Below are 25,092 nucleotides of genomic sequence, written 5' to 3' on the forward strand. Positions count from 1 at the left end.
ATATTAGTAAGGGATAACAGGAAAATATGTAAGTGGATGTTACAACAATTCCTCACTAAAGTTATAGGCTGTGTATGAGACTAGTGAAGCATTATTTCTCCTGGCAAATTTACGTAACATTAATGCATTTAGACCATATTTAACTCATTGGAATACTTGGTAGACCTATTTAACATGCTTTGAAGCTGAGTTGTCTCCAAGTCTGTGTGTGGCTTAGATTTGATTTGATTTTGTACTGACCTTTATTTTTGGGCTAAAAATAAAGATAAGGAATGAATCAGCGGTAGTCTGCAGTGAGGCTTCACCTGCAAATAAGATACAACATGCTACTTCTCCATGGCGAAAACTCACACTTGCCTTGTCATGCCATCTCATTCACCCCATTATTCATGGGTGCTTAATGGGACCTAACCTTCCCATTGTACTTTCACAGTGATAGCAAAATTTTACCCCCTCTTCAGGCCATATTGCTCCTTGACCCAGTAGAACTGGTGTAGTTGTACTGTGAAAAGGAAAATCACAGGATTTAAGTCTTGCATGGGCTGTACATCTTTCTCTGTGCTGTGGAGTTCTGCTCTGCTGGGGCTCCCAGTGCAAGGCGTTTTGGGGATGGGAAGTAGTAAGGTTAAGGTGGAACTGCTGGCCAGTTCTCTTCTGGGAGCATAAATATCCATGCAGGCCATTGCTAGCAGTTACAGCGTAACTGCTGCTGCTCTGTGGCAATGGGGTGGATTTCTTTCTCTTCTCTCCCACTCTCTTCTCCCAGTCCCAGTGGAAATTCCCCCTGCTCACATCCCACATCCATATGCCAAGATGTACGATTTGAGTGAAAGTATATTGTTACATTTGCACACACAAATGTGTTAGCTGGCTTCTTGTGACCTGTATTTATTTACTGCTGAATATGCTGGTATCTAAATCATACAAATTTCTCATTGTATCAGTCCATCTAGTCCAATGTCCTGTCTCTGATAGTAACCAGTACTAGATGCTTTAAAATGAGGGCAGAATCCTGTAGAGAAATACTTGTCCCATAAAGGATCTTTCTAACCTGTGTCCCTTAGTGGTTGGCATTTGTCCTGGTTCTGGTTCATGAGGGTTGGTATGTATCCCTTAGGACTTGTTTTTTGTTTAATGCTGTCTAATATAAATATTTTCTCAAAGTAGCCATGGACTGCATGTGATAAGAATCTAAACAGGATATAAGCAACAAGCCACATTGTGATGTGTGTGGAATCCTGGTATATGACCTTTTCCTTTCTTTTCACACATCCAGAACTCACTGCAGGCTTTCATAGTTTCTTATCTCAATTGCTGCTCCCTTTTTCTCTCTGGCTAATCTGAAATCTGGGCCACTCTATCCAGTCTATAGAAAAATGCATCATCTCTGCTCTTCATTCTGATCCCATCATCTTCTCTTTGAATCCCTCCACTGGAAACTCTTCTCTCCCAGTATCATGTTGAATTTTCTTGTTCTTTTTGACTTTCAATGCCTTACACAACTTTTCCCATCCCTGTTTATCAGTCTTGTTCTCTTTATTGCATGCACTTCCGCTCATGTATTTGCTCCTACAAACACTTTCAAGTTTTCATCCATGCTGTCCTTGAACTGCTCTGTAAGGTTCTTCTACTCCAGTGGTTCTCAAATGTTTGTACTGGTGACCCCTTTTACACAGCAAGCCTCTGAGTGTGACCCCCTTTATAAATTAAAAACACTGTGTTTATATTTAACGTTATTATAAATGCTGGAGGCAAAGCGGGGTTTGGGGGTGGAGTCTGACCACTCAGGACCCCCCATGCAATAACCTTGCGACCCCCCCCGAGGGCTCATGACCCCCAGTTTGAGAACCCCTGCTCTACACTCTCTTCTCCTTCAAATCCGTCTCAAGACTTGCTTCTCTCATGTTGCCCATAAGAAACCAACCAGTACTTAATAGTGAGGCTTACAAATATAGAAAATGTTTACATATGTATGAAGCCTCTCTCCCACATTTTATGTTTCTGCTGTTGGATTGTAAGACTTTTGGGATTGGTACCATATTTACATCTGTCTGTAAAGCTCCTAGTCCGGTGTGGCCCTAATCCTGATACAGGACTTGGACGTTACCATGAAAGAAATATTTAATAACAATGATGTGTCACAAGAAATTCTCAGAATCAGGGCCAGATTAAGGCAGGCCATGGGCCTATGCACACCGCAGCAGGGGACATGGCTCTGCCCCTATATCATGGCCATGGTAGCAGCAGGGCCTTCTTTTCTCAGAGAGGCAGGGGTAGCAGACCTCTTCTCTTCCCCTGGAGTGCACCAGCAGCCAACAGGATGGTCTTCCCCAGCTTCCTCCAAAAGAAGCAAGGGTGTCAGCAGGAGGGCCCCCAGTTCTTTCCCCAGCACCTATAGTATTTATTTTAGCGGGTGGGCTAAGCCCACTGCATTATTCTCCTTCTGCTACACGGACCCATGTTGGGATGATGTCAAGTTTGGTGGGGGGATGTTTGCTGAGATTGGGAGTTAACATCCCATTGAGATACTGGGGCAGTTCATATCTGTTAAAGCTACTGCTTTATGCTCTCCGCAAGCTCAGGCAGATGTCATTGCGTTGGATCACGTTTTCATGCTTTTCTTCACAATTGTTGAGGGCTAGAAACATACTTTTATTTTATTATAGATGGAACTGGTAGCTGCTGCTATAATTGAGGTTTCCTGGCTCTTCTCAGTAGAAGACCTTGTTTTCAGTTGCTTATAACTTTGCCAAATTTTAACTGTGTAGGATGAAATTGTCCATGCTGGGGTGTCTACCTCACAATGAATCTTTTTGAAAGTTTCAGCAAAAATGGTTCATCTGTTTAAGGGAAAATGTCCTTTTGCCTATGTTAAAAATTCTTAAAACCATTTTGTTGAAAAGCTGTAGTGCCTGTTTGGAGCCTCACTGATATTTTCAATCCTTCTTCCTTTAGACGTCAGAACAAGAAACTAAAGGTCTTCCAAGCAAAAAAGGAATTGTGCAATCTATAGTAGGTCAAGGCTATCACCGTAAAATAGTCCTCGCATCACAATCAATACAGAATGTTGTTTATAAGTAAGTTCACAATTTTTCTATACTCTGTTACTTTCTACTCATCTCTGTAAAGGGTGTGTGGCTGTTTACCAGAAAAAAAAATTCTAAACTTTCCTGTCTTTAAATGTGAGTAACTTTATTCATTGATTTATTCCCATTGATTTATATGGGACTTTACATATGGTTAAAGTTACTCATGTGTTGAAATGTTTACAGGCTTGGGGTCTTAGTGGGTGTCTAAGCCTTCTGTTGCCCATCCAACACTATTTATCTGTTTAATGAAACTCAAGTTTTAGTTGGTCACTTCCTAATTTAATCTCTAGAATTCATATTTTCCACCTAGTTGCATGTGAAATTGTTTATAGAAAGGGAAATTATCATCACAAGAACTCTATGCTAGAAAGTAGCCTAGAGTAGGGATCTAATAGATAAGATGTACAAAGTTTTATGACTTGTTAGCTAAATTATCTCATCTTGTAAAAGCCATAACACTTGAAGTGAGATTATATGTGAATTGCCTGTACTTCTCAAGTGGGAGAATTTATTGGTTTCATCTTCAGGCTTCACAACATAATGTGTGCATGTATTCTGTTATTTCTGCACATCTTGTTTTCTTGTATGTGCACTGATGCTGTGTTTAGTTCTTTATAAACTGAAGTGTACAAACAAAAAGGAAAAGTGTCCCAGGATTTTGCATCCAAAGGATCTGATTTTACCAGCACTCTATTTAGGGAGTTCCTGTTGGAATATATGGGACTCCCATGGATGGAGCTCTAAATTAGGATATAAGCATTTTGTTGCGTGCATAAAGTGAATATTTAAATAATAAACTTATTAAAGCATGACATTAATCTTCCACTCGTCCATAGGATAAAGTTGTTCTGTGTCTTTCTGAATTCACTTTTTCCAAAGCGTTATATTTTTTTTAATGAAGTAGCAATAATATTAGTATATTTACAAATTAACTTCCATCTTTCAAGTGATGGGCAGTCCTCAGCTATCCCTGTTGCCAGTATGGAGTTTGCAGCGATTTGTCTAAGAAATGCCTTGCTGTTGCTGCCGGAAGATCAGCAGGAGCCAAAGCAGGAAAATGGATCTAAAACTAATAACCAGTTGGGGGGAAATGCAGAGAACAATGAAAGCAATGAAGCATGCAGGTAAATATAATAGTACATGTTTCAGTTATTTAAAAAACTTTTTTTCATCCACAACATCAGGGAGAGATTTCTGTGCCTATTGTCTGTCCTGTAGTTTGACAGGCAGAAAAATAGAAAACGGAAAAGGTGATCTCAAACGCACATGCAAAGTCTCCATGCAAAGAAAACTGCTACTGGTGTAACAGAATTTAAGTACTGCTAAGCAAACCTGAGGAAAAAATAGTGATTGGACTTCCACCATCAAACACTTGTTTTCTTTCAAAACAAAACAAAAACTACCCTTCAACAATTACCATATATACTCGTTCATAAGCTGGTTCGTTTATAAGCAAACCCCCCCAAGATGGAGAAGTAAAAATGGAAAATGTTTATGACCCATTCATAAGCCAATCCTATAATTCAGGGGTCAGCAAACTTTGGCTCCCGGGCCATCAGGATAAGCCGCTGGTGGGCCGAGATGGTTTGTTTACCTCGAGCGTCCGCAGGCACGGAGGTAAACCTAAGTAAACAAAGTGTCCCAGCATGTCAGCTGCTTACCCTGACGAGCCGGGACAGCAACTGGTGGGGAAATTTTTTTTTTGGGGGGGGGAGAAGCTGGGGGGTCATGGGAGTAACCCCTGTGATCACCCCCACGTGACCCCACACTCTCCCCATCCCATCCCACCTTCTCTGGGGAGGGCCAGGGGAGGATGCTCCGGCGGGCCAGACCGGGCAGTGTGGCCGCAGCATGTTCCAGCTGGCTGGGCCGGGCCACAGTCACAGTGTGCTCCAGTGCCCGGGCGGCGTGGTCACAGCCTGCTCTGGGGGGTGGGGCCGAGCGGCATAGCTGCAGCCTGCCAACCCTGGAGCTGCAGCTGCTTCGGAGGCTGGGGGGAGAGCAGCGTGGGCAGAAGCAGAGAGACGCTGGCCCCGCCTCCTCCCTTCTGGCTCTGCTGCCTCTCCTTGCTCCCGCTGTTGGGGGGAGGGGCTGTGTCCCACCTCTCCCTGTCTATACCCGTTCATAAGCCGACCCCCTTCTGTGGCGCTTCCCTTTTTTACTAAAAACATTCGGCTTATGAACGAGTATGTACAGTAAATTGATTTTTATGAATGTTTTCACTGCCTTTACTTATGTTCTACAAATGCTAAATGTGTTGACGGTGGTTTTTGTTTTCCCAGTCACCTCGGGCATGCACATACTCCTGTAATTCTCAAGACTGGTCTATGCTGAATGCTCACATTGGAATAGCTCCGTCTCTCGGGGGTGTGAAAATTCCACACTGGTGACAGATGTAGCTATGCTGACCTAACCCCCAGTGTAGAGAGCACTAGGTCAATGGGAGAATTTGTCAACTTAGCTACCACCTCTCAGGGAGGTGGACTAACTACAGACTAACAGTGCAGCTGTGTCACTGTAGTGCTTCAGTGTGGACACTCACTAGAGCAACTAACTACACAACCCCTCTCGTCACTGCAGAGAATCTCCACTGACACGCTGCAGCAGGGGCAGCTATGCTGCTGGAGCATTTTAAGTGTATACAAGCCCTTAGTGTCTTATGCTTCAGTTCTAAACATTTGCCCTGGCTCAGATTTGGTACATAGACATAGCAGTCTTGGGTGTTGTATGCGATATTATGCTTATTTCTGAGGTGGGGGATGGAGGTTGGATTTAGGAAGTGTGAAGGAAAGAAGCATACAGTTGGCAATTAAAAATATAAACTACAAAAAATGACACATCTACAAAAGGAATCTTAAGAAAAAACTCCATTGGTTTATAAAGTTTCTAAAAACATAACAAAGCCAGTGAATGTCGGATCCAACATGGAGACTTTGGTTTCATCCTGATTTCTCTTTACACGCTTCTCTAAACTCCCATATAAAATCGGGGGTGTTGGAGAAGAATATTAACAAAATTATGTAGAGAACTTTTCTTGGTTCATGCCTGCACTATGCCTGGTGTAATGCCGGTGAGTCCCTCACTTTCATGGACACAATCCTCGGAGAAAATGTTTAGAACACCAGCTTTGGGGGGGAAAAACAGGTAATGCTGGAGGTCTCCGTTCATTTAAGGAAAATAATAGAAAGTTGTATTTTTGTTATACCCAAGTTCCAATATATAGTACTGAAAGTGCAGAAAAGCCATTTATCCCTTTAACAGTTAAGGAATTCAGTCTGTGTGAGGTATTTAAAGGAAATTTCTTTTCGTTTTATTTTTTTCTTGCAGTTGGGAGTATTTTTTCCACCATCTTTCCTTAGAAATCCTCATGACCACAGTCCAAAATTTATGATTTTTCTTAGTGAATCTTTCCTAGTGTGTCCCTTTTCCTTAACAGGAGTGAGGAAGAGAAAATCTGCATTGTAGACGAGGATTTCTTACTGTCCTATGATTTCAAAAGCATATGCTTCTATAACTAACATTGTCACTATACCTCCCAAGGAGCATTGTTGACTCCCAGAAGTCCAGTAACTAAATATTCTCTTCCTAAATTCATGCTGCCAAGTTCTGAAAGGATTTTCATCCATTCCTCTCAGCTGGGAACCTTGTCTGTTTGGAGGTAGGGGGTAGGAACAATAGAAGAACCGAGATGGTGACATTCTCCTGAAAATATTGTACAGCCTGGACCTTGTAACAGACATTCCCCTGGTGAAAAGGGGGTGGTTTTTGTGTGTGTTTTCTACAACTTTAGGTACAGGGTTCCTTTAATTCTATACTTCTCTTGATGTTTGGTTTGTAGTTTGCACTGGAATAACCTCATTCATCTGTACATGTATGAGGTAGTGCATGTGGTAAGCAGAGACTAGACTTGGGTGAAAATATTCTCACTGTTTGTGAAGTGGGCAAAAATAAAAAAAAATCCAAACCAAAATCTTGGTCTGTCGTATCTAAATTTTGTTGCTTTTTCTGCCGAAATGCAAGTGTAGTCTTTCCCCACCTCAGAAGGAAGCTGTTTTTCTACTTACTGTAAACTGCATTTCCATGTTTGCCAGTGCAGAAAGCAGTGTTTGCTGCCAAAGATGGAAGGAAAGCTTTCAACTTTCAAAATTTTTGTTCAAGAAAAAGAAATGGTGAAAATACAAGTTTTTAGAGGGAAGTACGTCTTGAATTGTCCAAATATTTGTGTATATTTCAAGTTTCACATTAGAATTTTACTAACTGAAAAATAAGTGGATTCTTGGTGTGGTTTGTGCTATTTTTTTAAAATATATTAATATTCTTCTTCGAGTGCTTGCTCATATCGATTCCAATTAGGTGTGCGCGCGCCGCGTGCACGATCGTTGGAGAATTTTCTACCCTAGCAACACCGGCGGGTCGGCTGTGGAGCCCCCTAGAGTGGCACCTTCATGGCGCTGGATATATACCCCAGCCGACCCGGCGCCCCCTCAGTTCCTTCTTACCGCCCCTGACGGTCGTTGGAACTGTGGAGCGCGGCATAGCTGTTCTCCACTCTCCCTAGCTTCTTCCGTTGAAGATAGTTGTAGTTATAGTTGTAGTTGTATATAGTTAGATAGTTGTTTAGTTCACTAGTAATAGTTGTTATATAGTTAAAGGGGATTAAGGGGGTTGTTCCCCCTTTTTCCCCCGGCGTGTAGCCGGGCTCATGCCCAAGGCTCCCGGCTTTAAGCAGTGCGCGTCCTGTGCTAAGCCTATGCCCACAAGTGACCAGCACGATTCGTGTCTGAGGTGCCTGGGAGAGTCCCAACAAACAGATAAGTGCAAGATCTGTAAGGCCTTCAGACCGAGAACCAAAAAGGAGCGGGACTTTCGGCTTCGTCATCTCCTCATGGAGGCGGCACTTAGCCCAGACGCTCCATCGGCGCGTCAAGCCCCAGCGCCAAGCGCCTCGGTGCGCAGCGCCCCGGCGGCACCGACTGCTCCGGCACCGCGAATGGCGTCGGACAAGCCTCCATGGCACCGGACCCCTTCGGCACCGCACCCACCGCAAGTGCCTCGGCGCCGTTCATTATCGCCGGGACATAAGAAATCCCGTAAGGCGCAGGAGACTGTCGTCCTGAAGACGCCGGCCCCCCCGGCGCCGGGGGTAGAGCCGCGTCCACTGGCGGAGCACCAGAAGCAGGTGCCTCCGGCACCGTCGACTCCGGCTCCGAGGCCGTCGAGTCCGGTGCAGGTGGGCTCACCACCACGACCAGCGGTGGTACCGTTGCTCCTGTCGACCCCAGAGACCTTTGCGACGGCGAGAGACTTGATTGCTCTCACGGAGCCGGCACCGCCTCAACCACCGGCCCGTTGGCACCGTTGGGCCCTCGTCCAGTGCAATCCAGGGGGAAACCTGCCTTGATGCGCCCACCATCCCAAGGGCTGGAACCACGGCACCGATCCAGGTCCCGAAGCAGGTCCCCACGCCGCTCGCAGTCCCGGCGCCGAATATCACCTCGGCACCGGTCGTACTCGCGGCTAAGATCATCGTCGTGGCACCGTTCTACGTCCCGGCACCGCTATGATCGTCGGTACCGTTCGACCTCGAGACGCAGTTCCCGGCACCGATACGAGCGACGCTCGACGTCGAGGGGCCGCTCCCGGCACCGGGCCTACTCGAGATCACCTTCCAGGTCCAGGTCGGACTCTCGGCACCGCCGCGGTCATCGGCACCGATCCCGATCTCGGCACCGTTCACCGGCACCGCATAGGGACCGTTCATCTCCGGACCGGCACCGTACGGCACCGTACCTTCCGGAGCTCGTCTCGGCGCGGTCGGCACCGCCATGGCCATCTAGATCAGTGTCCCGCTCCTCCGATGGGGCATCGAGATTGGCATACCCCCCTCAGGGGCAGGCCGATGAACCGGACATGGGCCACTGGCAGGAGGTAGCGGAGGATCCCGCTCAGGGACCTTCGCACTGGTCGTTCTGGACCCCGTGGGCGTACCACCAAGCACAAGGGGCTCCACCACCATCAGCCTCTCGCTCGGTGCACTCTGAGAGAAGGGCCCCAGAGTCCACCATCTCTCGACCTCCTCCAGGGGGCATGGAGGCTTCCGTGCCCGCACCACCTGACGTCCTGGACCCAGGGGCAGGTGATGCTCCGCTCCAGGGCTCATTGGACCAGGACCCGCCCTTGGATCCCTTGCCACCTGAGGCATCTTCCTCATCTTCCCCAGATGAGGCAGTGGCGGGCACAACGAGCACAGGTCCACCCCCGATAGATCTCCGGGCACACCAGGACCTATTACGTAGGGTGGCACGTAATATGGACCTTCAGGCAGAGGAGATAGTGGAGGTGCAAGACCCCATTGTGAACATCCTCTCTGCGGATGCCCCATCCAGAGTGGCGTTGCCCCTGATCCGCACGATCCAGGCTAACGCCACTACGATATGGCAAACTCCTGCCTCTATCCCACCCACAGCCAGAGGGGTGGAAAGAAAGTACTTTGTCCCCTCAAAGGACTATGAGTACTTGTATACTCATCCCCAGCCGTGTTCACTGGTGGTGTCATCGGTGAATGCAAGGGAGCGCCACGGTCAACAGGCCGCAGCGCCCAAATCGAAGGAAGCTAAGCGCCTCGATTTGTTTGGCCGTAAGGTTTATTCGGCCGGAGGGTTACAACTCAGAGCGGCTAACCAGCAGGCGCTCCTGAGCCGCTATAACTTTAATTCCTGGAACTCTATGGGGAAGTTCAAGGAATTGGTTCCCCAAGACTCCAGGGAAGAGTTCGGGGCCTTGGTAGAGGAGGGTAAGAAGGTGGCTCGGACCTCCTTACAGGCCTCCTTGGACATAGCAGACTCGGCTGTGAGAACCCTGGCTTCAGGTATCGCTGTGCGGAGGATCTCCTGGCTCCAGGTTTCGGGTTTGCCTCCGGAACTGCAGCAAACCCTGCAGGATCTGCCCTTTGAGGGACACGGATTGTTCTCGGACAAGACGGACTCTCGTCTGCAGAGCCTCAAGGACTTGAGAACAATCATGCGCTCCCTGGGGATGCATGTTGCGGGTCCCCAGCGCAGACCATTTAGGTCCCAGCCTCAACGTTTCTACCCCCCTCCACCTCGTCAGAGACGGGACTCTGCCAGAAGGCGGGGGCGAGGTGGTAGGAGAAGGTGGACCGGCCCTCAACCCGGTCAGAACCAGGGGCCACCAAGGCCACCTTCAGGCCCCAGGCAGAACTTTTGAAGGTGCGGTCGAGGACGGCGCCCCAGTCATCCCCCAGGATCCAGCCCCCTTCTTTCGGGATCGCCTTTCCCATTTCCACCGTGCTTGGTCCCTTATAACCTCGGACCGTTGGGTCCTTCGCACGGTGGAGAGAGGATACGCTATCCAGTTTTCTTCATCCCCCCCCCTCCCACCCCCCTCCCCGTCCCTCTTCAGGGACCCTTCTCACGAGCAACTTCTTATACAGGAGGTTTCCACGCTCCTATCGATGGGGGCCATAGAGGAGGTTCCATTAGAGTTAAGGGGCAGGGGATTTTATTCCCGCTACTTCCTGATCCCCAAGTCCAAAGGGGGTCTGCGACCCATCTTGGACTTGCGCGGACTCAACAAATTCGTAGTAAAGTTGAAGTTCCGCATGGTCTCTTTGGGGGCCATTATCCCTTCCCTCGATCCTGGAGACTGGTTCGCTGCCCTCGACATGAAAGACGCATACTTTCATATTGCAATTTACCCACCTCACAGACGCTTCCTGCGATTCGTGGTAAGCAAGGTGCACTATCAATTTGCAGTCCTTCCCTTCGGCCTATCCTCGGCCCCAAGAGTGTTTACGAAATGTATGGCTGTCGTGGCAGCATACCTTCGTCGACAAGGGATACAGGTGTTCCCGTACCTAGACGACTGGTTGGTACGCGGTCGCACCAAAGAGCAAGTTCGAGCTCACGTCCACATAATAGTGCACACATTCAACGAGTTGGGCATCCTACTCAACAAGGAGAAATCCACTCTAGAGCCTACCCAGAGAATAGAATTTATCGGCGCAGTCCTGGACTCCGGACGTGCACAAGCTATCCTACCAGACAATCGCTTTCATACCATCACGAGCCTCATTCAAGGGCTCAGGGTCTTCCCAACTACCACGGTGAGGTCATGCCTTACCCTGCTGGGTCACATGGCTTCTTGCACGTACGTAACCAGGCATGCCAGACTTCGGCTTCGCCCACTCCAGACCTGGGTGTCATCGGTATACCGCCCATATCGGGACAGCCTGAACATGGTGGTCACGGTCCCGAACTCGGTCCTGACCTCCCTCACCTGGTGGCTAGATCACAGTGTGGTTTGCGAGGGGATGCCATTTCACGCCCCACAACCCTCTCTGCACCTGGTCACAGACGCATCATCGCTGGGTTGGGGTGCCCATCTCAACGAACACCATACCCAGGGCCTGTGGACTGCACCCCAGCTATCCCTGCACATCAATGTTCGGGAATTGATGGCGGTGCGTTTGGCATGCCAAGCATTTCTCAACCTCCTACGTGGCCGCTGTGTGTTAGTTCTCATCGACAACACCACGGCCATGTTTTATATCAACAGGCAAGGAGGAGCACGTTCGTCGACCCTATGCCAAGAGGCGATTCGCCTATGGGACTTCTGCATCGCCCACTCAATCCATCTCACGGCATCGTTCCTCCCTGGAGTCCAGAACACTTTAGCGGACCGACTCAGCAGGTCCTTTCAGACGCACGAGTGGTCTATCCGTCCGGACATCATATATTCCGTTTTCCAGAGGTGGGGGTTTCCCCAGATAGACCTGTTTGCATCTCGAGCCAACAGGAAGTGCCACGTGTTCTGCTCCCTACAAGGACGAGCTCCGGGCTCTCTCTCGGATGCGTTTCTCCTCCCCTGGAAAGACCACCTGTTTTATGCCTTCCCTCCATTTCCTCTGGTCCACAAGGTGCTGCTCAAATTACGCAGAGACCAGGCACAAGTAATTCTGGTCGCTCCAGCGTGGCCGAGACAACACTGGTACACCACACTGTTAGAGCTCTCGGTTCAGACACCGATCCCGCTCCCATTGTGTCCAGATCTCATCTCTCAGGACCACGGCCCACTGCGTCACCCCGACCTGCAATCGCTCCATCTCACGGCGTGGTTGCTCCATGGTTCACCCAGGCAGAGCAACAATGCTCGCACTCTGTCCAACAGATTCTGCTGAGCAGTAGGAAGCCTTCAACACGGACCACGTACTTGGCCAAGTGGAAGCGGTTCTCCTGTTGGTGCGAACAACGAGCCACGTCCCCGTTACAGGCACCTATTCCTCTCATATTGGAATATCTCCTCTCCCTAAAACAGCAGGGTTTTGGCGATATCTTCAATTAGAGTTCACCTGGCCGCCATATCTGCTTTTCACCCAGGGGAACTCGCGTCCTCGGTATTCTCTAACCTGATGGTCGTTAGGTTCCTCAAGGGCTTGGACCGGATGTACCCACAACAGCGTCAACCCGTTCCGACGTGGGATCTCAACCTGGTTCTTTCCAAGCTCACAGGTCCTCCATTCGAGCCACTGGCCACCTGTTCACTTCTGTACCTATCCTGGAAGACAGCCTTCCTCGTAGCCATCACCTCAGCAAGGCGCGTTTCTGAACTCAGGGCGCTTACATCCGAGCCCCCTTACACAGTTTTCCATAAGGATAAAGTGCAGCTTCGTCCACATCCTGCCTTTCTTCCTAAGGTGGTCTCTCCGTTTCACATCAATCAGGATATATTTCTCCCAGTCTTCCATCCTAAACCACATGCTACTCGCCATGACCAGCGTTTGCATTCTCTGGACGTACGCAGGGCCCTAGCTTTCTATATTGACCGCACAAGACACTTTAGAAAGACGACGCAACTCTTTGTTGCAGTGGCCGACCGAATGAAAGGCTTACCGGTCTCCTCACAACGCCTATCCTCCTGGATCACGTCTTGCATCCGGACTTGCTATGACCTGGCAGGTGTCTCAACACCGCACCTCACCGCTCACTCCACGAGGGCCCAAGCTTCCTCGACTGCTTTCCTGGCTCAAGTTCCGATCCAGGACATTTGTAGAGCTGCAGTTTGGTCATCAGTCCACACATTTACAGCTCACTATGCACTAGTGCAGCAGTCCAGGGACGATGCTACATTCGGATCAGCGGTTTTGCACACAGCAATGTCTCACTCCGACCCCACCACCTAAGTTGGGCTTGGGAGTCACCTAATTGGAATGGATATGAGCAAGCACTCGAAGAAGAAAAGACGGTTACTCACCGTTGTAACTGTTGTTCTTCGAGATGTGTTGCTCATATCCATTCCAAACCCGCCCCCCTTCCCCACTGTCGGAGTAGCCAGCAAGAAGGAACTGAGGGGGCGCCGGGTCGGCTGGGGTATATATCCAGCGCCATGAAGGCGCCACTCTAGGGGGCTCTACAGCCGACCCGCCGGTGTTGCTCGGGTAGAAAATTCTCCGACGATCGTGCACGCGGCGCGCGCACACCTAATTGGAATGGATATGAGCAACACATCTCGAAGAACAACAGTTACAACGGTGAGTAACCGTCTTTTATAAAGAATTCCTCTAATTTGACCATACATTGCTAAAAAATTCAAATTGTACTCAGCCTCTTCCTGTCCTTCCCCTAAGTTTAAAAGGAAGGAAGCTATCTCTAATACAAACCCAATGCAATCTGCATCTACCAGTTTTAGTTGTTTCTACTATAGAATTCTAAAAATAGCTTAAAACTGTGTAAGATTAGTGTTGGTGTTTTTTCTTTTGCTGGTAAAAGGTTGTCACTGCCTCCCCTGCCTCCTCCCCCCAAAATTGGAATTGTTAACGATAGTGTACATGTATGAGGTAGTGTTAATGATACTGAGGGCTGGCAATGCTTGAAGTATTGCCAGCCCCCACTTTTGTTTGCCCAACCTCTTCCATTTCAACATATAGGATTCTTGCTGTCGTTTAAAAAAAAAAAAAGGGGGGGGAAGGGGGGGAAGAGGGAGATTAGTGTCTGTGATTGTTATTGCATTTACATTCTTTTTTTGTTAAAGGCTTGAAGGTCACTGCTCGCAATTAACAGGCTGTCTTCATTTCAGCAGTAAAAGTCATGAAGGAGATAAATTCATTCCCGCTCCACCTTCTTCACCTCTGAGAAAACAGGAATTAGAAAATTTAAGGTAAGTACTTCTATTGCTTGGGAACTTGAAACCAACAAAAACAAGCAGAATGTCAGACTGTAGTTGAAAAGGGTTTTAAAAAAAGAAAAAAGTCACATTGCACTCAAAAACTACATCACAGCTACTAGGCATGGAATGAACTATCAGCAGGGGGAAATTAGATAAATATTAATCTAAGAGGAAGGTTTTACTTTCCTTCCTTAAGGCTACATTTTTAATTGAGAGTAAAACTCAATAAAGAGCAGGGTACAGGTAAAAAAAACCTGTAGCTTTGAGGTTTGTACACAAGTCTAATGTTCCTTTTACTACATTTAAAAAAAAAAATAAAAGAAAAAAAGCATGCTCACCTTACAAACTTAAGAATCTGTGATTCCTGCTGCCATTAATGGAAATGATTGAGATTTCATTACGTTGCCTTTTCCTTCTAGAGCACTGGTAAGGCTAGCTTTAATGCCAGCCTGTAATTTCCCATTTTTTTCAGACAGATCGAAAATCAAAGTAATGTTAGTGCATATCCCACTTCCACGTCATAACAAAGGTGACAAGGTAGTGAACTGAGGTTTTGAACCACACGTGATAGCCACCATATCTGTTTTAAGAAACTAGCATATTCCACTGAAGGATGTTAAGACAACTAAAAGCTATTAAAGTAATCTTATTGCATATAGTAGTTTTTCGTATATCAGGACTATAACCTGGAAACCCCAGGTCAACTAATTCCATGTTCTAGTGTATTAAAACATCAGGCTGGAAGGTTCCAGCAAAAAAGCCACCTCTAGCACACTGGGACCATTACATCTCCCATTCCTTGGTCATCCCTGCCCATTACCTCAGAACTGGATTGGAGAAGTACCTACCAGTGAAATCTGGCTGCATTAAAAACTAAAATGCATGTGACCTTAAAATCTAATGCTTTGTTGAACTGAATTCTTCAAGTGTATGTAGTCCTGTAGTAATTTTGCTTCCTGTCTATATACTGCTGCTTGTCCTCTAAGTGATACCATTTGGTAAAGTGGAATGTGAAAATCATCAGGTGGTGGTGGTGGTGTGTTTTGGGTTTGTGTGTGGGATTTCTTTTCTTTTTTTTTTTTTTTTTTAATAGAAACTGGAAGCCCAGAATATGAGCTTAGCAACATCAGATTTTACACTTAATAGTTTTGCTTGTATTTCTTGTGCTCCCTTTTAATACAGAAGCCCTGACCTCTGGTCCATGCACAAGCAAACAGTGGTTTATACTTTATCAGTCCAGTAAAGATGTGCAAAGAAACGGTTTGATGTTTGAGCCTTCCAAAACTAGAAATCACCACTCTGGCGTGGAAGTAAATTGGACAAATTAAACAAAATATGAAGTTTTGTCATGGTCAGGCAATTGATTTATAAACCAAGATTGGTCACTGACTCAAACTGAGCCTTGCATGTTGTAAAATTACAGCTAGGGGTATAGTCCATCGAACTATGGAGGCTATTAAAGACCAGGAGATCAGCAGCAGCATTGCACAGATACAATGGGTCAGATTAGTGCACTTGCAGTAGAAGCTTCAAGCATTAAACATTCAGGGTAGAGCAGGGGAAATGTGAAGGTGTGATGGCCAGGCTTCTGTTCCCCCTTCTCCTTTTAAGAAACAAAATTAAGTGGTGGAGGAATAAACAGAAGAGACTCAACTTCTTCATGGCCTTTCCTAACTCAAGTCTGATTGATTAAAATCAAATCTTGTGTATCTCTTTCTTTCTGATTTTTCTTATCGCTGTGTAAAGCTTCCAGTAAATAAGTTTAGAAACTTTAAATTACTCCTGGGGGAATTCTGTGCCACTGTGCAATACAGAATTTGCACAGAATTCCATATTTCCCCTGCAGAATTGGGGCTGCTGGCTGCCACTAGGGGCTGCTGGACTCCTCAGAGCCCAGTGAGCGGAGTGCCCAGCCCAGCAGGAATAGAGACTGCACGCTCTGGCTGCCCAGCTTAATCGTTATTCTCCTAGTGATGGGAGAGGGCCTGTGAGACCCAGTTCTGGCGAAGGGTGAGGAAGAACAGGGCCGTACCACATCACGTTCCCTGGTGGGACAATAAAGAAACTAGGGGGAGTAAAGGCTCTTGAGGGTGCAGGTGTCTAGACCGGGGGGGTACCCTGCAGATGGGCTCTGGGGGGAGAAGGGGTGCAGGTGTCTGGGCTCTGGGAAGAAGGGGTGCAGGTGTGTGGGCTTTGGGGGTGCCCATGGCTGGGCTCTGGGGGAAGAGGGGATGTGGGTGTCTTGGCTCTGGGGAGAAGGGGGCAGGTGTCTGGGTTGGGGTTCCCTGTGACTGGGCTCTCGGGGGAGGGGGTGCCCCACATCTGGGCTGGGTGGTGTGGTTGCCCCACAGCTGGGCTGGGCAGTGCCCTGCAGCTGGGCTCTGTGGGGAGGAGGTGCAGGTGTCTGGCCTCTGGCGGTACACACAGTTGGGCTCTGGGGGAAGAGGGGTGTGGGTATCTGCTCTCTGTGGGGGAGGGGGCAGGTGTCTGGGCTCTGGGGGCAACCTCCAGTATCCCCCAACTGGAACTGGGTTGTAAGGGCTTCTTTAACTCTCTATTCCTGGGGAATCTTTTTTGCTGCTGTCTATATTGTTGACATACTCGTTGACAGGTATTTTGAGATAAATTACCAAAATAATTGAAACTAGAGTGATTATAGTATGATATTTTGACAAATAAAATATTCAGAATTTTAAAATATTGTGCACAGAATTTTTAATTTTTTGGTGCACAATTCCCCCAGGATTATTAAAACAGTTTCTTGTATAACTGGTGCTTTTGGGGACAAGGATGGCAAAAGGAACAGGTGTTATTTCTAGTCTGTTCTAAAACAAAGTCTGCACATCATGTAGAGTCAAATTCAACCCCTTACTGGAGTTTGGTGTTCTTAACTAGGAAATTAACAAAAACAAATCTCCGCTCTAGCCTTTTCTGTTCCCAAGGTGGCTCTTCAAGGAGTGTCCCTGTGCGTTCTCCACTTTAGGTGAATCTGTGCCCCTGTGCTTGTAATCAGAGGCTTCTAGTAGCTGTGCCTGGGTGGGTCGCACATGCCCTGTCCCTGTCTCACGCCACCTCTGGCGGTTACATAGTGCTGTGCGACCACACCTCCTTCTCCCCCCTCCTCCCCCGTGCCTTCTCTATCGCCCTCGGTTTGAGATGGAGCACTTAGCAGTGCCGCTGTACTTTATCTTTCTCTAGTTTTAACTTTAGAGTACTAGTTACTTAATCAGTAGTTTAATTACTCTTCCTTTATTTTTTCTTAAAAAACAAAACAAACAAAAAAACTTAGGAATTTAAGTTTCAGTTATTATGATACCCCTTAGTGTAGTATAGTTACCTTCTTCACAGGAGAAACCCTACTCTGAGGGGCATGCCCGGCTCCCTGGGTTTTAAACATTACCTCACTTGCCGCTCCTCAATCCTGGTGTGTGTCGGACACTCACTGTGTCTTCTGCCTCGGTGAGAGACACATACCTCAAAAGTGCCCCCACTGCCACAATTTGAAAGCATGTGCCAGGAAGGTGAGAGATGTACAGCTAAAACTTCTCATGATGGTGAAGTCTTGGTTCCCTGATCTGATCTGGGATTACGGGCCCCTCCTGGGCAGTGGTCTCCCAAGGTGGCATCTGACATAGGGTCCCCTTCACCCTCTCAGGGGAAGGAGCACCCTGCCAAGAAGATGACAAAGAAGCAGGCTCTGACCTCCCCTTCTTGGGAATCAGCCAAAAAGTGGAATTCCCTGACTTGGCAGATGCTATTGGTAAGGCTAAGATTATGTCATGGAGGTTGTGGAAGCCACGGAATCCGTGATTTCCAGCGACCTCCCTGACACTGGGGACCCCGCAGCAGCCCAGCCTCTATGGGCAGTGGGGGATCGTCCTGCAGGTGCCCAACAACTGACTGGCTCGCAGTGGCAGAGGGACCTTGGAGCTGCTCAGCAGCTGCAGGTGGGGGGTCCGCCGCAGAGCCCCAGACTCCGCCGCTGGCAGGGGCCTCCCGCTGCTCCCCTGCCACTGTGGGCAGTGGGGGACCCCTCCCCCAGTTCCAGCCACACAGGGCGGTGAGGGTACCCCCTCAACCACTGGGCAATCTGGTCCCTGCAGCTCCCAGTCACTGCGGGGGGAGGAGGGAAGGCAGGGTTCTGGACTCTCCTCCCTCCCCATTCTGTGAGGGATGTTTTTATTAAAAGTCAGGGACAGGTCACGGCTTCTGTGATTTTTTTGTTTGTTGCCTGTGACCTGTCCCTGACTCTTACTAAAAATATCCATGACAAAATCATAGCCTTACCCATTGGTACCAACCGCACCAAGACCGTCCACCTCTGAATTAGCGGGAGCATCCCGTACCGTGGGTACTGTGCGAGCAAAAGACCCTAAATGGTCTGGCTCAGAAAAAGGCATTAAAGGAGGACCTACAATCCCTCCCTCGGTACTGCTGGAGCAGCTCAAACATGCAGCACTGGCCAGCGCTACAGGCTATGGCACTACCTTCTGCCTCTATAGCGCATAACGTATGACCCCCGGCACCATCAACTGCGGCAAAGGCATCGGTCCCGCCAACAACACCCTCCTCGGTACCGATGCTCTCAATATCACAACAATTTCTCTGCCACAAAGATCTTCTTGTCTCCTCGGCACTGGAATCTCCACTCCTCAGTACCAACTTCACTCCAGCACACTCGGTACTGAGCCAACTTACCACACCGCCCAGATCAACTCCTCCTTTATCTAACGATGAAGACGATGAGCGTGAAGGGGAAATATACTCCTCGCCTATCTACGCAGCTACTAGAATCTACTCAAGACAGTAGCTCTCTTCACACATCTAGGCCTACAAATAAATAAACAAAAATCAACACTCACACCTGTGCAGAAACGAGTTCATTGGGGCCTACCTCAACTCTCTGGAAGCTACAGCCTCACTGGCCTTACACAGGTTTAGCACTTGAGTAAATCTAATCACCACAACGCAAGCCAGTCCCCAGACATCAGCCAGGACCTGCCTCCAATTGTTAGGCCACATGTCAGCAACGACATTTGTTGTCAAATATGCCAGACTGCACATGTCCTGAGCCAGCCTTGCAGGCATCACATTATATATTCCACACAGACATAGCATTAACAAATGTCTTACAATGCTAGCCAAAGTAAAAACTCTTTACGTTGGTGGACGCAACCAAACAATGTTTGTGCAGGAATTCCCTTTGCACAGAACCTTCCGTCGATGATACTCACAACTGATGCATCTCTGCTAGGTTGGGGGGCACACCTCCACAACCACACAATCCAAGGCCTCTGGTCCCCATTGGAATCCACAGTAGACATAAACCTGCTATTCATCTCCCATCATTCTTCTTAAAACCTCACAGGAATAAACGAGACGCAACGCTGCACGCTCTAGATGTCCAAAGAGTGCTAACATTTTATATTGAGGACAATGACTTTCAGAAAATCACCAAAGTTATTTCTTTGCATCACCGAACCATTTATCTAAACAGAGACTATTTAAAAGGCTCTCCAACTGCATGGACTTTTATCATCACCAACAGCTACAACCCCCACTGGGGACCTGCACACGTTCTACCAGATCACTCTGTACCTTGATAGCCTTTCTCAAAAATGAGCCCATTATGGACATCTGCAAAGTAGCAACCTGGGCATCAGCTCATACGTTCACCCAGCACTATGCCATAGAGCAGCACTCCTCATCAGAGACTCTATTCGGACTTAAGGTTTTATCATCTGCCAATACTGCAACTCCAAAGACCCTCCCTTCCACCAAAGGGCATTTCTCTACAGTCACCTAAAGTGGAGCACCCACAGGGACACTCCTCAAAGAAGAGGAGAAGGTTACTCCCCCTGTGCAGTAACTGAGGTTCTTTGAGATGGTTGTCCCTATGCATGCTCCACTACCCTCTCTCCTCCCCACTACTTTTGAGTTTTTTTCATGCTAAAGACTGCGCTAAAGACTGAGGGAAGGTTGGTCACATAGTGCTATGTAATCCCCAGAGGCAACACAAGATGGGGACTGCACATGTGCGACCCAACCAGGCACTGCAACTGAAAATCTCTGATTACTAACGCAGGGGCCCAGATTCACCTAAAGTGGAGTACCCAAAGAGAGAACCATCTCGAAGAACCTCGGTTACTGCACCGGGTGAGTAACCTTCTCTTCCTTAAGACTACTTGGCCCACAGTCTAGGTGCTCTTTCTACAGACCCATCCCGTCTCCCAGATATCCAGATGGGGTAACAAGTCACTTGGAACCCATGTAATTTTTTCCCAGCAGGATCAACACCTGCTAACATTGTAAGTAGTTTCCAGCAGATGCTGCCAGCCTATTACAGCTCTTATGACTACAAACCTTGCCATGTTAGTCAAGTTTTAGGGATTTTTTTTTTTTTTAAATGGGGTAATGAATGCAGTACTTGGGTTTCTTTTCTTTGTCCAGGACATGTGTATGAACAGGAAGTTTATATAAAAACAAAAGGTATCTGCTTTAACTGTATTTTTATTTTCTGTCAAAGCATACAGTAATTTCTTTCTTGCGTTATGAGGTATATACTGTCTTCTAGGCTAACCCCCGGCTAACCTGTTGTCATAATATCAAGCTTAACATTTGCTTTGCTCCAGTTATGTGCTGAAAATCTAGCTTTAGTCAATTAAAGAACATTTTTGTTGGAGTGAGTGAGGAGTCATTGCTGATTGTTTTTAAACAGTAGAGGAGTATAATACTTGAGATGGAAGATATTGGGTTAAAATATAAACAAATCGTATGGCTCTTTTTTTCTATTGTGTAAAATATGACTACTATATGTCAAAATTATTACATGCTGTCATGTTGTAAGAAAATAAATGTATGTAATCCTTTCTTTCACAATCAGCCATTGTTATCTATTGATGTAACCTGACAGCATGTCAGGAAAAACTTGTCAGTACAAGAATTTTTACTGCTGCTGGTAAGGAACATCATATCAAAAAAGTAAAAGAGAAGAAAAACATTGATTTAGTTCTTGTCATATTTGCTTTGACTGATAGTTAAAACCATGGGACTTGGTATCTTTAGGGCCTGAGTCTACATAAACTATTTCTGGGCTTTTGCATGTGGTTGTGTAAAACTCAGTTCTGTACAGAATCAAATGTTAACTAACTGCCTTCAGTTTTGCTGGAAGAGGAGCTGTTAAAAGAAAAACTAAAAAGATTCAAACTCTTATCTTGTTGGTCAGTTAAAATTAATAGAAAATTCCAAGAGCCAGCAAAGATTCTCTAAGGGGAAAAAAGTTGAATATTCTTTAGATTTACCATGATGTTAGCTAGTTGGACTAGAAAACTTCATCTTTCCTAATACTTGAATGTGCTTTTAAATAGCTTTGAATGTGTTTTGTACATAACTGCTTATATCATCATAGTTTTAAAACAAACAAAAAAATCTTGTCATTTTAGAGGAGTTTGTGGGGCTAGTTAGAATTAATATGTAATTTACCATACATACTGAACTTGGTAGGTGTCTTAATCTTTTACATTCCAGTTATTTGGCAATTGCACAAAGTAACTAAGCAGAGTTTTTTTTTTTTTTTTTTTTTTGGTTTGTTTTTTACTTACGCACACACACGTAGGGAAGAAGAAACTTTCAGTTTCAAATTCTGGATTTTCTATTAGTTCTTCTGTTGTAATAGTTACTTCAGCCTCCTAGTTTCTGCATACTTAGCATACTTTGAATAGGAAGTCAATCCTTTTACCTTTCTGCTGCCCAGTAGAATTCCATACACTGTTTTAATATGTTACAACAACCCAATTCTGTTAGGCTCCACTGAACCTGATGTATCCTGTCTGGGCCGCAGCTTACATGTGAAAGTTCTGTAAAAACCATTATAGGGATCAAGAGACTTGTTGGTGCCTCTTTTGATGGACAGACGTACTTCATTTACCACTCTTCCTCTTTTTAGGCCTAGTGCAGCTAAAAATCTCTTATTTTACTAATCTTTTATATTGATAGATCATTAAATCATGGTCTCAAATAATAGTGAATTTTCTGCTTTAGGAAACCCCTTCAGAAGTTTTATTGCTCCTCTGATGGTTGGCTGTGGACATGTGTGATGCTAAAAGTGCTACAGATTGGGAGGGAAAACAATGTAGCTACAGGAGCATGAATAAAGGGAAGAAACTATGACAAGTAGGAACTCGGCTACTGGGCAAAGCACTATAAGATATACTGTAGAGAATAATCCTGTGTTGTCTTTCATCTCTCTAATTCTGACTTGTAGTGTTACAATACTATATCTACTGTCTCTGTCTACTGTGGTACTGTAGAAAGTTTCAGGTCCTGTTTCATAGAGTTCATAGATTAATAGAGTTTAAGGCCAGAAGGGACCATTTTTATCGTATAATCTGATCTCCTGCATAACACAACTCATAGAAAAACATCAGACCTTAATTTAAAAATCTCCAGTGGTGGATAATCTACCACAAGCCTAGGTAAATTGTGTCAATGGTTAATTACCATCATTGTTTAAAAATTTGCATCTAATTTCTAGCCTGAATTTGTCTATTTTCAGCTTCCAGCCATTGAATCTTGTTATATTTTGTCTGCTAGATTGAAGAGCCCTCTTATCAAATTTCTGTTCCCTATGTAGACTGTGATCAAGTCACCCTTTAACTTTCTCTTTTGTTAAGCTAAATAGATTGAGCTGAAGTATCTGGCACTGGCCACTGTTGGAAGACAGGATTTTGGTCTAGATGGACCATTGGGCTGACCCACTATGGCCATTTTTATGTTTTTATGAGCTCTTTAAGTCTAAGGCTTATTCTCCAATCCTTAAATCTTTCTCGTGGCTCTTCTCTGTCCCTCTCCAGTTTATCTATGTCCTTCTTGAAGTGTGACCACCAGAATTGGACACAATATTGTTGTAGCAGTTGCACCAGGGCTAAATACAGAGTTATTATAATCTCTTTACTTCTGCTCAGTACTCCCCTGTTCATACGACCAAGCGTTGCATTAGCCCTTCTGGCCACTTCATTGCAGTAGGAGCTCGAGTTCGACTGATTTATCCACTGTGACCCTCAAGTCTCTGTTAGGCTTAGTCTACACTAGAAAATTCAGTTGATTTAACTGCATTGGTCAAGAGTGTGAAAAATATACATCACCGAGTGGTGGTGTTAAATCGACTGAAGTTCCTGTGTAGACAAAGCCTAACAGAGACTTGTTCCATCAACCTAGCTACCGTCTGTTGAGGAGGTAAATTACCTATAGTAACGAGAGTACCACACCTATCAGCGTAGGTAGTGTCTTCACTGAAGAGACACAGTAGCGCAGCTGTACCACTGTAGCATTTAAATGTGGAAAACCTTAAAATCACTGCTTTCCAGAATAGAGTCCCCCATCCTGCAAGCAGGGCCTGCATACTGTGTTCCTAGATGTGACCTTGTATTTGGCCATATTGAAATGTGACTAGAGTAAAGATAGGCAATGTTGTGTTTAATTTGGTATTCTATATTTATTTCAGCTTGCAGATTTTCTCCATATTATTCCAGAAATTCCATTGTTTGATATATTTTTAAAGAGTTGCACTGTATGTCATTGTAGCTCTCCCCTTCAATCAGTTTTGAATGACTGGATTTATCCTGGTTAGCCTTTTTACATGGATTACGCTAATTTCAGTATCTGGTTTAGGTTCAATAAACTGAGTCTATGCGGGCTGACATATCCTATTGTTAAGTCCTGCACAACAGGTTGTTTGACATAATCTGGCAGTTTAAAAAAAAATCTTTTTCCAAACGAAACTTCAGAGAAGCAGACTAATGCTGGGACTCTCCAGTGCTTAAAGGCAGCCTGTGGAGTTTTCTCAGAAGCCTCATGAGGGGAGGGGGGGGAGAAACTAGTTTGTCTTTTCCCTTGTGATGCAATTCTTCCACTCTGATTAACTGTCAGATCTCTTGACTGTTTGGTTTAACAGGTTTGATAATGAATCAGAATGTGAGAGGAACAATACTGCAAGCAAGAAAATTTAATGTAAACATCTTGCTCTTCTGTAGTTGCCTGTTGCTGTGCGGTGTCTTTCCTAAAATACTAATTAATATGAGGGTTTCCAGACCAATAGCATTTTCACTGGAGGGTAACTTGTGATAGCGAATAAGTGTCTCTTTTAATATTTTAAAAAAAAAAATTGAACATATAGAAAGATGTGGAGGGGAGAGAGCAAATTTTAGCTTGGGACAGATGTAACAGCTCTGTGTCGGTACAGGCTTGGCCTTTTTATACAAATTAGTCTTCTCAGCTAAATACTTTTACCATTCTCCTTGTTAAAAGTAGTGCTCCCTTGAGATAGAAGAAAACATGCTAGTTAGAATTCAGTACGAGAGAAAGTCCTATTTCTTTTATTTATTGGCAACCTTTCAAGAATATTTTAGGGAACTAAGGTGGAAGCCTTCCTCCCTTTCTTGAAAGCTTTTGTGCGGCTTCAGATTATCATGCTCATATGTCACATGAAAAGAGGAATAGAGTGTGGGGAAAACTGTGGAGAAATTTCTTATAGTGCTTGTGTATAATTAAAGAGCAGGCCTCTTGGGAAACAGGAATAAAGACATAACTTACTGCTGGACCAAAAGTAGGTTTGACAGTTGCCAGAAAGTTGATGCTGTAATAGCCCACCTCCTGGCAGGAGAATCTAATGCACTCTTCTGTCAACTCCCAACATGAGACCTGTCTGAGGATTCATTCTTCCTCCCTGCAGAAGCATAGAATCTGTTCTTGCAGCAAGGAGTTCCAAGGCAAGGAAGGTGAAGGCTCATGCCCTGAAGACAAAGCAAGCCTACATTGAACT

General features: G+C 46.0%; 1 protein-coding gene across 9 annotated transcripts in view; it reads left to right on the plus strand.

Annotated features, from left to right (window-relative positions):
* Positions 1-25,092, plus strand: part of CNOT10 (CCR4-NOT transcription complex subunit 10) — a 59,535-nt gene that overhangs the window by 21,691 nt on the left and 12,752 nt on the right. For 4 of the 9 annotated variants that reach the window (XM_065583551.1, XM_065583550.1, XM_065583547.1 and 1 more), the window contains 3 exons: positions 2,956-3,077; positions 4,037-4,213; positions 14,184-14,264. In XM_065583551.1, coding sequence (XP_065439623.1) covers positions 2,956-3,077; positions 4,037-4,213; positions 14,184-14,264 — 380 coding nt within the window. Of the gene's footprint in view, positions 1-2,955; positions 3,078-4,036; positions 4,214-14,138; positions 14,265-25,092 lie in introns of all 9 variants that reach the window. The other 5 variants (XM_065583549.1, XM_065583548.1, XM_042840525.2 and 2 more) reach the window with 2 other exon arrangements.

The sequence above is a fragment of the Chrysemys picta genome, chromosome 2 (genome assembly GCF_011386835.1).
Source record: "Chrysemys picta bellii isolate R12L10 chromosome 2, ASM1138683v2, whole genome shotgun sequence".
NCBI lineage: Eukaryota > Metazoa > Chordata > Testudines > Emydidae > Chrysemys > Chrysemys picta.